Genomic DNA, 13882 nt, shown 5'->3' with positions numbered 1-13882 from the left:
AAGTGAATCTTCATATTACCAATAGTATCAAAATTTTTGGAGTACAATGGTCATCATCAGATCCAGAATTACCATAACCTGACAATAGCGTTAATCAAACTGAGCAACAATCTCAGGTAATAGCTAGACATGAAGCAAACATTTTAACACTGAAAAATTTCAGTGAGGTATTTATTTTGGTATCTTACTTTTGAAATCAAAATGGTTGTATTTATCAAACATTGTATGTCAGCTGCCTAATAAAGATACAACAATTCATCCTTGGAAAAAATAAAAAATAAAAATAAAAATAAAAAACCCATTAAGTCAGCCTTTGGTCCTCCTTATGCTCAAAGTGTTTGTAACTAGTTAAGTGACGTAATTTTCACGTTCTCTGTCTTCTTCATTGATTTGTTAGCCACTAGAGTTCTCAACACCTTACATAGTATCTTAAGTAGTTATCATCATTCCAAAACTACAATACATGGTTTGACTCCTGTAGCATCTCGGCATTACATTTTCTGTGTCATCTTCTGCACCACAGCCACAAACTAAACCACTAACCACTAACCTGTGACTTATCCACAACTGTGCTGTATTGGCAAGTAGATTGACACCTTTTATCATTGGAATAGTTTTCCCTTGCAATATCCTATCTTCCTCCTGTTTCACAGTGAGCAACTATATACAGCTCATTTTTTAACATTTTCTGTTTCGTTCATGTAAAAAATGGAGCTTCTATAGCATTATTTCAGCAACCTGGACGACTGAATGGCAGACCTGACACAACAAGAGCATGTCAATAGCAACCTATGCAACGGCGCAGTGTTACGGACCTTCAACACAATTCTTTCAGCAGGTCAAGTAGTGCCACAATCCAAATCAAGACCAAAGAGGAGAACCAATACCAAAGCAAAGTTGTTGATGAGTAGACAGTAGTATGGAAGAGACCGAATGAATGCTATCAGCCAAAGTCCACAACTAACTGACTGGTTGAGATGAGGTGGTATTTATGCCGGCCAGCTGTGAGGGACACTACTAGCCAGTGTATTCACATGGTGCACTGCAGGGACACTGCCCTCTATCAGCCATCAAAATCCATTTGTTCCAGTGGGAATTCAACTTCTGCACAGCCTGATACCAGATCCCTCCCACCCCAAAACTGGTGCATATGGGCGGAAGTGCCCCAGATGGTGCCATGAAAAGTGAAACAAAGGTGTGGGCAAAGGTGCAGTCTCATCAACTGTAGGCTGTGAGGAGGAAATGTGGTTGCCAAATGTGGTTGCCAGTGTCCATTGGGACATTGCTGGAGATGGGCATGCCATGGAGAACCACTGGTCCACAGGGAGAGCCTGGGTGAAAACGAGACATTTGCAGCCACTCGGGGTTCTGGCCATTGTGGCACATTGGTGCCAGAAGGCAGTGGAAGAGGGGCTGGGGAGGGGATGCTTGTGTCTGAGGTCAAAGCTGGATGTGGTGATGGTGCTCAAGCCCCTTCTGTCTTTGGACCAACATAACTTGTCACCCATGGATGGACATTACCATTGCTGATGTCCAAGCCTCTGTACTCCTGCAGGAGCATGCCTACACAACAGTTCCCAGGGTGTAATACCCAGACAGACATGAGCAAGGTTCCAGCATCAATGGTGTCAGCAGATGAAGCAACGGCCGATGCTGGTGACCATGGTGGTACTCCGCAGGCTATGATTGTTAATTAGTATGGTGTGATAAGTTCTCTAAACCAAAGTAAGTGCCGCCATAGCAGAGGATGATTCACTAGCCCTCTTCATCAGCTGCTTAAAAGTCCAGACCAGACATTCAGCTTCATCATTGGAGGAAGGCTGGAATGGGGGCTACAGATGTGTTTTATGCTATTGTTGGCAAAGAAGTCCTCAAAGTCAGAGACTGTGAATTGTGGGCCATTGTCAGAGACCTATGTGCTAGGCAACCTTCAATGGCCTAAATTTGGCCTAAGACAGTAAGCGTGCCCCGGTTGTGGTGGATACCATGCGTATGACTTAGGGGTACTTTGAATAATCATCTAAAATGAGCAACCACAGAGAATCCAAGAATAGGCATGTGAAATCGAGATAGACATGGTTCCAAGAGAGGTGAGGATCAGGCCAGGGGGCAAAAGATTGAGGAGGCACTGCCTAGTACTAGGCGTATGCTGCACAACTACAGACCACTTTTCCAATATCGCCATTGTTCCCAGGCCAGTACACATCATGGTGTGCCAGCATCTTCATGCGGGACATGTCCCAATGACTCCAGTGGAGCAAACTCAACACTGAAGATGCAGTTCCACCAGAACAACCACTTGAAGTGCATACGTATTAATATCCAAAAGGATGATACCATCAACAACTGAGAGGCGGTGAGAAAGCTGTGTCCAAGGATGGAACACTGTTGTCAGTTGATGAGAGAGATAATGGGGCATGCCATGGATTACATAGTGAAGGACCTGTCGCCTGGTGGGGGCCCGGCACATTGCAGCAGCAACACTCTTGGCCGTAAAGAGAAAACTGTCCAACGTGTGTTGACATTTGGCATTGATGTGGAAGAAGGGGACCTCCTCCTTGTCAAAATCTGGGTCCCGGCCAGCCGGTAGACAGAACTGTGCATCGGCATTATAATGCTGTGCTGTCGGCTTGTACTAGACAGTATAATTGTAGGCACTGGGGAACAGCACCCAGTGCGGGAGGCATTACGCTTTTTATTCTGGAAGATTGGAAAACTGCCCAAATAATGCCACCAACAGCTTGTGATCTGTAATTAGAGAGAACTGTGTTCCAAAATATAGACATGAAATTTCTCAATTGCAAACACTATTGCGAAGGCCTCCTTTTCAATTTGTGTATAGTTGCGCTGTGTTGGGGTCAGGGTTTTGGATGCATATGTTATTGGCTGCCAGAACCATCCCTATATCCCTATTCCTGTGTGCCAAGACTGCGGTAATACTGTAGGCAGACACATCGGCTGCCACAACAAATAGTTGATCGGGGAGAATAGGGCTTGAGACAGGATGTGGATGTCAGCATGGTTTTCAGAATGACAAAAGCCTGATCACAAGCAGGGGTCCTGTTCTACAGGACCCCCATTTTATGCAACTGATTTATGGGTTGCACAGTGTGGTCTATCTGGCGGAGAACTTAGCATAATAGTTGAACTTGCCCTAAAACCATGTAATCCGGATGATGACCGAGTGTTTGACCCATGCACTAGATTTGACAGGTTCGACAACCCCAACAGCCTGGAGACAATTGAATTCCTGCTTCACAGCAGCCACCAGAATTAGTGTGGCATGGTAAAAAGGAGGCGTGGCACCCGGCCAAAGGGTTATGTGTGCCTGAAAGTATGAAGCACACCCCAAACTTGTTGAAAGGAGATGGAAACTCCATTTCCTGGAAAACACCTTCACTTAATCTGAGATAGAAAATCCAAATGCCATGAAGGCATTAATACAAAAAATGTTGTTAGCTGATGGATGGTCGATGGCAAAGAGTGTCAAAAGCTGGGTAATATATTTTTACACTGCTGCAATCAAAAACTGCCCACAAAGAGGAATCACACGGTCTCCATAGGCCAACAAATTGCACGAGGGTGGAGACAAGTCAGGTGAACCCCATCAGACATAAGTCACCTGATTGATCAAAGTGATGGTGGCCCCAATGTCTACATGAAACCGGATGTCCAGGCGAGACATATGAAGCATGAAAAACAATTTTTGTGTGAAGAGGTTGCCCTGGAGCACCACTGTCTGCAGCACCTGTACCTTGTCCTGGTGTGGTCACGGTGCTGGGTGGGGCCAGGTCATGTGACTACAACATACTGAGCAGAAGTGCCACTCCTTGCCACAGCGTGTACAGTAACACCAGCAATCTGGACAGTCTGCTCAGGAGTGAGAGGAAAACCACTGCGAGCACAAAGGGCGCGGCCCCCATAGCTGCCGTTGAGCGGCAACTGGAGGCTCAGAAGTCACAGAGACATTGGACAACCATGACATTGCTCAACCTGACGTCATCCTTTGTTTATGATGCTGAGGTGGGGCATGTGGTAACATGTGAAACGCAGCCACTTGCAGCCTTACCATGAAATATTCGTTAGCCACCTGTGCAATTTCAAATGAATGAGTGATGTATAAGATGTCTTCCAATGAGAGGTTATCCAGTTTCAATGCCTCCTTGTGAACCTCTGGGTCAGCTGCATTGAATCATCACATCAAAAATCAATGGTCGTCAGCATAGGAAGCCTTACAGCCTTGATTGGGGCAAATAAAATCACATTTTTGGCTGAGTCCTTGTAAATCTGTGACCTGTGAGTGATATGACTGTCCCAATTGTTTATGGTATTGACGAAATTCTAGTCTGGAGGCAAGCACATGGTACCGCTGGGAATAATAATTAGTCAACAGAGTGCATATCTGCTGGTAGAAGAGGGCAACGGGGTCAGACAGACGCACCAATTCTTGGAGGAGATAAAACTTGTCCGGTGACTCCCAAGACAGAAAGAACAATTACTGCAATGAGTCATCCATGACTTGAAATGCCATGAAATGCTGCTTCAGTTGATGCAAATATGTGCCCCAGTCCTCTGTAGTGTCAGTGAAAGGAGGAAGCGACAGAGGATGGAATGTGGTGTCGAGTGCAGGGGGCGCTGGTCCCCGGGGTGCAGTGACCTCCTGCACACAAAGTTTGTCCACCAACAGCTGAAGCAACTTTTGTAACAAGTCCATCTGTATCTGCTGCATCAGCAGCTACTGTTGCTTGAGCAGGCTAACCAATTTAGCTTCCTTGCTACAGAACAACTTCCTTTTTCCTCATTGCCAACCGCTGGGTCCATAAGCGGCTGGATACTGGTGAACACATCAGAAAACATAGAGAAACTGTGGTGATGCAAGGTAGGAAGACAACCTACAGATGGGACTCAAAACTCACACCCAAGTCGAGCAACCAGGCTGACTGAACAGTGGACCCGGCACCACAAGAGCAAGTCAATAGCAACCTATGCAAGAATGAAGAGCAAGAAACCTTCAGCACAGTGCTGCTGACAGGTCAATTAGAGCCACAATCTCAATTGAGACCAAAGAGGAGAACCAATGCCAAAGTGAAGTCGCTGACCAGTGGACAGTAGTACAGTGGAGACTAATGAACCTTACCAGCTGAAGTACACAAATGACCAATGGGCCGAGGTGCAGCAGTATTTATTCCAGCTACAAGTGACACTATTAGCCAGTCTATTTACATGACGAGGTGGTGGTATGCTCACTAGGCAAGTGCAGCATTGCCATCTATCGTCCATTGAGATCCATTTGTTCTGGTGGGCATTCAACTTCTGTGTGGCCCAATGTGGCCCAATACCAGTGTTTTCGTAGATGATTTGATAAAAAGTTATTCTAAAAAAATGTTTAACAATTAATGCACTTTTAAACTCGGCTTTTTGAAATCCATAGAGCCCCCATCCGACAAACCTTCTGTTGTCCAAAATAATTCAAGAAGTACATTAGTAAAGGAAGTTTTAGTATAACCTGCATGCTACACTTAAATAACATACAGTGTTAATGGCAGGTCCACCAATATAATATCATTCCTTGGATTTGTGGTGACATAACGAGTGTTTATCATCTCTGACTGTAAACATTGATACTGCTGCCCTTAGCAACAGGCAGTAGTAATATCCTGGACTATACGCCCACATCTCGTGCTCGTGCGGTAGCGTTCTCGCTTCTCACGCCTGGGTTCCCGGGTTCGATTCCCGGCGGGGTCAGAGATTTTCTCTGCCTCGTGATGGCTGGGTGTTGTGTGCTGTCCTTAGGTTAGTTAGGTTTAAGTAGTTCTAAGTTCTAGGGGACTTATGACCACAGCAGTTGAGTCCCATAGTGCTCGGAGCCACTTGAACTTGAACTTGTCCTGGACTCTGATTTCAGTTTGCTCTGTGCCTCTGTCTTGAGTGTCACAGTGTATTGTGTACTTTGCTAATAAAGTATGGAATTGTCTACTAGTTTCAATGCATATTATTTTGTATATGCACCTACTAGTACCACTCTTCCTACATATTTGTTTCACATTTTTCCTGCTTAAAATGCCTGTAATGTGCAGCTGCCCCCCCCCCCCCCACCCTCCACACACACACACACAAACAGCTACTTTGACTAATATTACTGGTTTTTGTTTTACTAGAAACATTACTCTGTAAAGCACTAACAGTGTCTCCACTATTAAAAATTTAGATAATTCATAGAAGTTGCCAGTACTTGACATGTTCTTAAATTCCTGCAGCCTATAGTTTCTTGCCTAATATGTGTAGGTTCCTTTAAAATTTTACATCAGAGTAAAGACTCCCTCAAGACAACTCTATTGGCAAATGTTTTCCCAAGCTTTATTTACTAAAGGTTTCAGTCTAATGTTAACCAAGCAAACTAGAATCATTTAATGAAGTGTGAGATACAAATGAAAAACTATACATATATTGAAGGGGGATGACTGCTATCAGCTGCAGCAGGACATTAAGTGGAATTAGCAGCGATGAGCGAAAATGTGCACTGGACGAGTATTCAAACCCGGGATCTCCTGTTTACTAGGCAGGACACAGCATTATTGCAACAGCACGGACCATCTCAGTACACCTCATGGCTGATCCACACTCCCACTGACCGCCACCTCTCCACAGTCCCTGTCACTTAGTGTCCCACTGCAGCTGATAGCAGTCATCTTTGTTCGGTTTACATATAGTGTTTCACAGCTGCAGGATCTGCATGTGTCTATTCTTTTGAAGGAACAGAAACCATGCATTTGAATAACAAATGAAAGACTGTGGTAAGTTGGCATTGCAAAAGCCTTCAATGAGGCTTCCTTTAAGCAGCTGGAAATGTGGTTAACATATTGCACCCAGCTACTCAGGACAGTTATCTTTCAAGCTTGTATTTCTATACTGATTACAAATGCTAGTCATTTTACAAGTGGCAAATGAATATCATTAGTCTCCTATCACCTAGCATCAACTGAAGCTATGTCCTCAACATGCTGAATATTCACTGCAGTTCTGAAGCATTTTAGTAAGCTTCTAATGTAAGATAACAAAGAAATAATTGTTGCTGGTTTATAAAAGAGAAGAAAGTAATTTCTGTATGAATGTCTAAAATTTTTAAAATGTGCATGGATTTTTCACATAACTGTCATGTTAACTCATTTTCATGAGGTAGGATCATACTTTTCTCTCTTGAAATATACAGGGTGCATCAAAAACAATCTTACAGTTTAAAACATTGTAACTATTATGTTCTTTGAGATATATGCTTGAACAACATACTGTTGGAAAGAGCAAACTCTTTAGTTTTACATGGCTCGCACTAGATAGCAGCAGTGTGCGCCCAGTTCAGTTCTAGTAAAAATGGTGTTGGGACAACAGAAAGCATTTTTTGTTCTATGTTTTGCACAGTGCGGGTCAGTAATAACTGTTCAGCATGACTTTTGTACTCCTACTACAGCACGGAGCATTAGATGATTGTTGTTGTTGTGGTCTTCAGTCCTGAGACTGGTTTGATGCAGCTCTCCATGCTACTCTATCCTGTGCAACCTTCTTCATCTTCCAGTCCCTACTGCAACCTACATCCTTTTGAATCTGCTTAGTGTATTCATCTCTTGGTCTCCCTCTACAATTTTTACCTTCCACGCTGCCTTCCAATACTAAATTGGTGATCCCTTGATGCCTCAGAACATGTCCTACCAACCGATCCCTTCTTCTAGTCAAGTTGTGCCACAAACTTCTCTTCTCCCCAATCCTATTCAATACCTCCTCATTAGTTATGTGATCTACCCATCTAATCTTCAGCATTCTTCTGTAGCACCACATTTCAAAAGCTTCTATTCTCTTCTTGTCCAGACTATTTATCGTCCATGTTTCACTTCCATACATGGCCACACTCCATACAAATACTTTCAGAAATGACTTCCTGACACTTAAATCTATATTCCATGTTAACAAATTTCTCTTCTTCAGAAACGCTTTCCTTGCCATTGCCAGTCTACATTTTATATCCTCTCTACTTCGACCATCATCAGTTATTTTACTCCCCAAATAGCAAAACTCCTTTACTACTTTAAGTGTCTCATTTCCTGATCTAATTCCATCAGCATCACCCGACTTAATTCGACTACATTCCATTATCCTCGTTTTGCTTCTGTTGATGTTCATCTTATATCCTCCTTTCAAAACACTGTCCATTCCATTCAACTGCTCTTCCAAGTCCTTTGCTGTCTCTGACAGAATTACAATGTCATCGGCGAACCTCAAAGTTTTTATTACTTCTCCATGGATTTTAACACCTACTCCGAATTTTTCTTTTGTTTCCTTCACTGCTTGCTCAATATAAAGATTGAATAACATCGGGGATAGGCTACAACCCTGTCTGACTCCCTTCCCAACCACTGCTTCCCTTCCATGTCCCTCGACTCTTGTAACTGCCATCTGGTTTCTGTACAAATTTCTTTTGTTTCCTTCACTGCTTGCTCAATATAAAGATTGAATAACATCGGGGATAGGCTACAACCCTGTCTGACTCCCTTCCCAACCACTGCTTCCCTTTCATGTCCCTCGCCTCTTGTAACTGCCATCTGGTTTCTGTACAAATTGTATATAGCCTTTCGCTCCCTGTATTTTACCCCTGCCACCTTCAGAATTTGAAAGAGTGTATTCCAGTCAACATTGTCAAACGCTTTCTCTACGTCTACAAATGCTAGAAACGTAGGTTTGCCTTTCCTTAATCTACCTTCTAAGATAAGTCGTAGGGTCAGTATTGCCTCACGTGTTCCAATATTTCTACGGAATCCAAACTGATCTTCCCCGAGTTCAGCTTCTACCAGTTTTTCCATTCGTCTGTAAAGAATTCGTGTTAGTATTTTGCAGCTGTGGCTTATTAAACTGATTGTTCGGTAATTTTCACATCTGTCAACTCCTACTCTCTTTGGGATTGGAATTATTATATTCTTCTTGAAGTCTGAGGGTATTTCGCCTGTCTCATACATCTTGCTCACCACATGGTAGAGTTTTGTCAGGACTGGCTCTCCCAAGGCCGTCAGTAGTTCTAATGGAATGTTGTCTACTCCCGGGGACTTGTTTCGACTCAGGTCTTTCAGTGCTCTGTCAAACTCTTCACGCACTATCATATCTCCCATTTCATCTTCATCTACATCCTCTTCCATTTCCGTAATATTGTCCTCAAGTACATCGCCCTTGTATAGACCCTCTATATACTCCTTCCACTTTTTTGCTTTCCCTTCTATGCTTAGAACTGGGTTTCCATCTGAGCTCTTGATATTCATACATGTGGTTCTCTTTTCTCCAAAGGTCTCTTTAATTTTCCTGTAGGAAGATCTATCTTACCCCTAGTGAGATAAGCCTCTACAACCTTACATTTGTCCTCCAGCCATCCCTGCTTAGCCATTTTGCACTTCCTGTCAATCTCATTTTTGAGACGTTTGCATTCCTTTTTGCCCACTTCATTTACTGCATTTTTATATTTTCTCCTTTCATCAATTAAATTCAATATTTCTTCTGTTACCCAAGGAGTTCTACTACCCCTTGTCTTTTTACCTACTTTATTCTCTGCTGCCTTCACTACTTCATCCCTCAAAGCTACCCATTCTTCTTCTACTGTATTTCTTTCCCCCATTCCTGCCAATTGTTCCATTATGCTCTCCCTGAAACTCTGTATAACCTCTGGTTTAGTCAGTTTATCCAGGTCCCATCTCCTTAAATTCCCACCTTTTTGCAGTTTGTTCAGTTTTAATCTACAGTTTATAACTAATAGATTGTGGTCAGAGTCCACATCTGCCCCTGGAAATGTCTTACAATTTAAAACCTGGTTCCTAAATCTCTGTCTTACCATTATATAATCTATCTGAAACCTGTCAGTATCTCCAGGGTTCTTCCATGTATACCACCTTCTTTCATGATTCTTGAACCAAGTGTTAGCTATGATTAAGTTGTGCTCTGTGCAAAATTCTACCAGGCGGCTTCCTCTTTCATTTCTTAGCCCCAATCCATATTCACCCACTGTGTTTCCTTCTCTCCCTTTTCCTACTACCAAATTCCAGTCACCCATGACTATTAAATTTTTGTCTCCCTTCGCTATCTGAATAATCTTTGACTTCATCATACATTTCTTCAATTTCTTTGTCATCTGCAGAGCTAGTTGGCATATAAACTTGTACTACTGTAGTAGGCATGGGCTTCATGTCTATCTTGGCCACAATAATGCGTTCACTATGCTGTTTGTAGTAGCTTACCTGCACTCCTATTTTCCTATTCATTATTAAAGCTACTCCTGCATTACCCCTATTTGATTTTGTATTTATGATCCTGTATTCTCCTGACCAAAAGTCTTGTTCCTCCTGCCACCGAACTTCACTAATTCCCACTATATCTAACTTCAACCTATCCATTTCCCTTTTTAAATTCTCTAACCTACCTGCCCGATTAAGGGATCTGACATTCCATGCTCCGATCCGTAGAACGCCAGTTTTCTTTCTCCTGATAATGACATCCTCTTGAGTAGTCCCCGCCTGGAGATCCAAATGGGGGACTATTTTACCTCCAGAATATTTTACCCAAGAGGACGCCATCATCATTTAACCATACAGTAAAGCAGCATGCCCTCGGGAAAAATTGGATGATGGCATGAACAATTCCGAGAAACAGGTTGTCTATGTAAAGGCAAATTGCAGGGCTGTCCCCGAGCATCTGATACAGATGTAGAACGCATCAGCCATAGTTTCACAAGGAGTCCGCAGAAATCCATTCACCATGCAGCTCAACAGGTCAACATGCCTCCGATGCCTGTCTGATGTGTGTTGCATTGACGTTTACACATGAAACCATACAAAATCCAACTACTGCAAGCTCTTCGTGAAGATGACAAACAAACACATGTGGAGTTCTGTAATTTTGTTCTTAGCAAGATGGAAGATACAGTTTTATTCCATGCTTAGTATTTAATGATGAGGCATTATTCCATTTAAATGGAACAGTGAACCATCATAAGGTGAGAATATGCGATATGGAACAACCACATGAAGTTGTACACCATGAGAGGGACTCTCCAAAATTTAATGTGTGTTGCGCAGTTTCATAGGAAAAGATGTATGGTCCAGTTTTCTTTGCCGAGAACACTATTACAGGAAACACATATCTCAAAATGTTTGAGAACTTTCTTTTCCCGCAGATAGATGACTTCATTTACCAGCAGGGTGGGGCACCACCACACTGGCATCTGGAAGTGTGGGGATTTTTAAATCAAAGGATTACTGAATGATGGATCAGTTGCACTGGACCAAATGATTCAGTCTTACATTACCCAAGGTCACTGGACCTGACTGTATGTGACTATTTCTTGTGAGGGGTTGATAAAAGACCCTGTTTATGTGCCTCCATTACCAACAACAATGAATGACCTGAGACATCACATATTGGCAGCTGTGGAAGCTGTAACTCAAGACATGCTCATTGCAGTGTGGGAGCAATTTGAATATCTCATTGACATATGCCATGCATCTCGAGGGGGACATATTGAACACCTATGAAAAGACATGAAAAAAAATGCTTTTAAAGTTTTCCATTCTGCAAAAAACAAAATTCATTGTATATGTTTATTAATTTTTGAAATATAAACATGCCAAATTAGATGATTCTTTTTGATATGCCCTGTATTTTGTTGTGTTATTTGTCTATAAATTTTCAAATTATTTCATCCTTTCAGTAACCCTTTCAATGTCCCTTAGTAACAATTCTAAGTTGCATTGTTTGTTGCAGGGGTGTTCAAAGAGGCTAGAGGCTTGGCTAAAGCAGCACAGTGCTATGTTTCTAGCTGGGAGTTTGACACTAGTACTGGTAGAGTTGTCTGTGGTCCTGAGCACTCTGCTTGTATGTGTGAAACTGCCGCGCGATCCATCTCATCTGGATCGACCTGCGTGAAGGCGGCTAGACCTCCCAGGATGTGACTTTACAAATGCAGAAACAGCATATCCTTGGGAGGATCGTCACTGGAGTAGAGGAAGATGTGGGACGTTCTGCTATGCTCCCAGTGCTGAAATAATAGCTCGTGTAACTGCAAAGCAGAACCCTCCCAGTGTTACAGGTACCGACAGAAGAAGGTGGTGCATTTATGAGAGTGACATTTCCTCATATACTGCTAGTCTGAGATTCTTGAATCCACAAAGTAGGCTAAATGTAACTGATGTAACAGAAACTGGCAGTATGATTTGGTAACTCATTTTCAGAATTACCTTATACTGCTAAAATAATATACAGAGGTTAAAAGCTACTTGTGGTACACAGTGAAAGTAGAATAACTAGTTCAACATATGTTTTTAAAATAAATGCCACACCAATATTGCAGTTCTTGTGTTTAACATGGGCACATGATGAATGAAGACTTTCAAAGCAATATAATGTTATGTAAATATTGTAGATACTGGTATAATTTAATTAAAACACCATTTAATATAGACTGCTGTAGCTGTTAGCCCTGTGTCATCTCTGTGGTTTATGTTCCTCTGATGTAAGAGTCAATGTAATGTTATGTAAATATTAAGGTAGTGGCATATTTTAATTAAAAACAAATCTGATTACCCACTACTGCAGATTTTGGTGCTTTATTTTCATCTGACGTCTTCAAATTTATTATTTGCAATCCTGTGAAATACAAATATCCATAGCCATTGTTTTTGCAATCCTGTGAAATACAAATATCCATAACCATTGTTTTGGTTTTGGTAACATTTTCTTTTGTTTTATTATAATAAATAAATTTTAATGTAGAATGCATTTCATGTCGAATATCTATTTATGTAGTAGATGGAAATTATGGCAAAAGTTATCTATTTAATGGATATAACATATTTTTTCAAAATTAACACAGTGTCCATAAAATATTATTTTCAGAATGGTATTGCTGAACCTGGATTATAGTAGTCAATCATTAATGAGATGATAGTTTGAGTTATACATTGAAATGTTTATGTAAAATAGCGACTGTTTCTTATAATTTTTTAGTGGAGTGAGACAAATTTTAATTTCTGAGATGCTATACCATTAACTTGGAAACACACACTAATGTATATATTCAGTATCTTTCAAAGTATGTAATTTTAAACATGAATAATTATAGTGGGAAAGATCTGGTAGAATGTAAATATTGTGGGAATAAAGGAGACCCCTCACTGAAAAGCATTGTATGTCGAGCCAGCAACATGTAGGGGCACAGGTGTGTGTGTGTTTGTGTTTGTAGTCTAGCCTAAGAAAGAGAGGATTCATTCAAAAAGCTTGCAATTTTTTTCTTTCTTTTTTTGTGTAAGCATATTGACACTTCAATGTTTTTGCATTTTCGTGATTGGTCTCCTTTACTTGTAAGGCATTTTCACATGAATACTTTTATTAAAAAAATATTCATAAATGCATGTAACATGTCATTAACAGTGATTTACATGTATCTGAGTTTCATTTGAACTGAAACTGAAAACAGTTTTTATTGTTGTCATTTTATTTACAAGCAGAAAGATGTTTCATATCAAAAGGAAGACCATGTAATATATAAGAAACTGATAAAATAATCACATCATAAATAGTTTTCATATTTGTGTCTCTGTACCATGAGTTATTTACTTGATTTATTCTGATTCTTATTTGGGTGAACTACCTGAAGTTTGCTATTAATATCAGAAACATTGAGACAGAAGTTCTCACAATCTGTGCAATATAATGTATAGTCCAAAATATAGTATTTTTGACAGTGTAAAAAATTTTAATTTCCATATGTACATAAATTCTGACTGCCACATACAATAAACAGATATCTGACTTTTTTTTTTTTTTTTTTTAATTGTCCTGCAGGTCCTGTACTGGTCAG

The 13882-nt window shown here is 41.1% G+C and overlaps 1 protein-coding gene across 1 annotated transcript in view; it reads left to right on the top strand.

Moving 5' to 3' along the window:
• LOC124622386 (CD82 antigen-like) overlaps positions 1-12805 on the top strand; it is a 114243-nt gene extending 101438 nt beyond the window's left edge. Inside the window, exon 5 of the mRNA XM_047148075.1 lies at positions 11788-12805. Coding sequence (XP_047004031.1) covers positions 11788-11949 — 162 coding nt within the window. The 3' untranslated portion in view covers positions 11950-12805. The remainder of the gene's footprint in view (positions 1-11787) is intronic.
• Positions 12806-13882: the final 1077 nt, after the last annotated feature.

Source organism: Schistocerca americana, chromosome 7, assembly GCF_021461395.2.
Source record: "Schistocerca americana isolate TAMUIC-IGC-003095 chromosome 7, iqSchAmer2.1, whole genome shotgun sequence".
Taxonomy (NCBI): domain Eukaryota; kingdom Metazoa; phylum Arthropoda; class Insecta; order Orthoptera; family Acrididae; genus Schistocerca; species Schistocerca americana.
The sequence above is the reverse complement of the archived record's forward strand: the minus strand, read 5'-3'. Positions and strand labels throughout refer to the sequence as shown.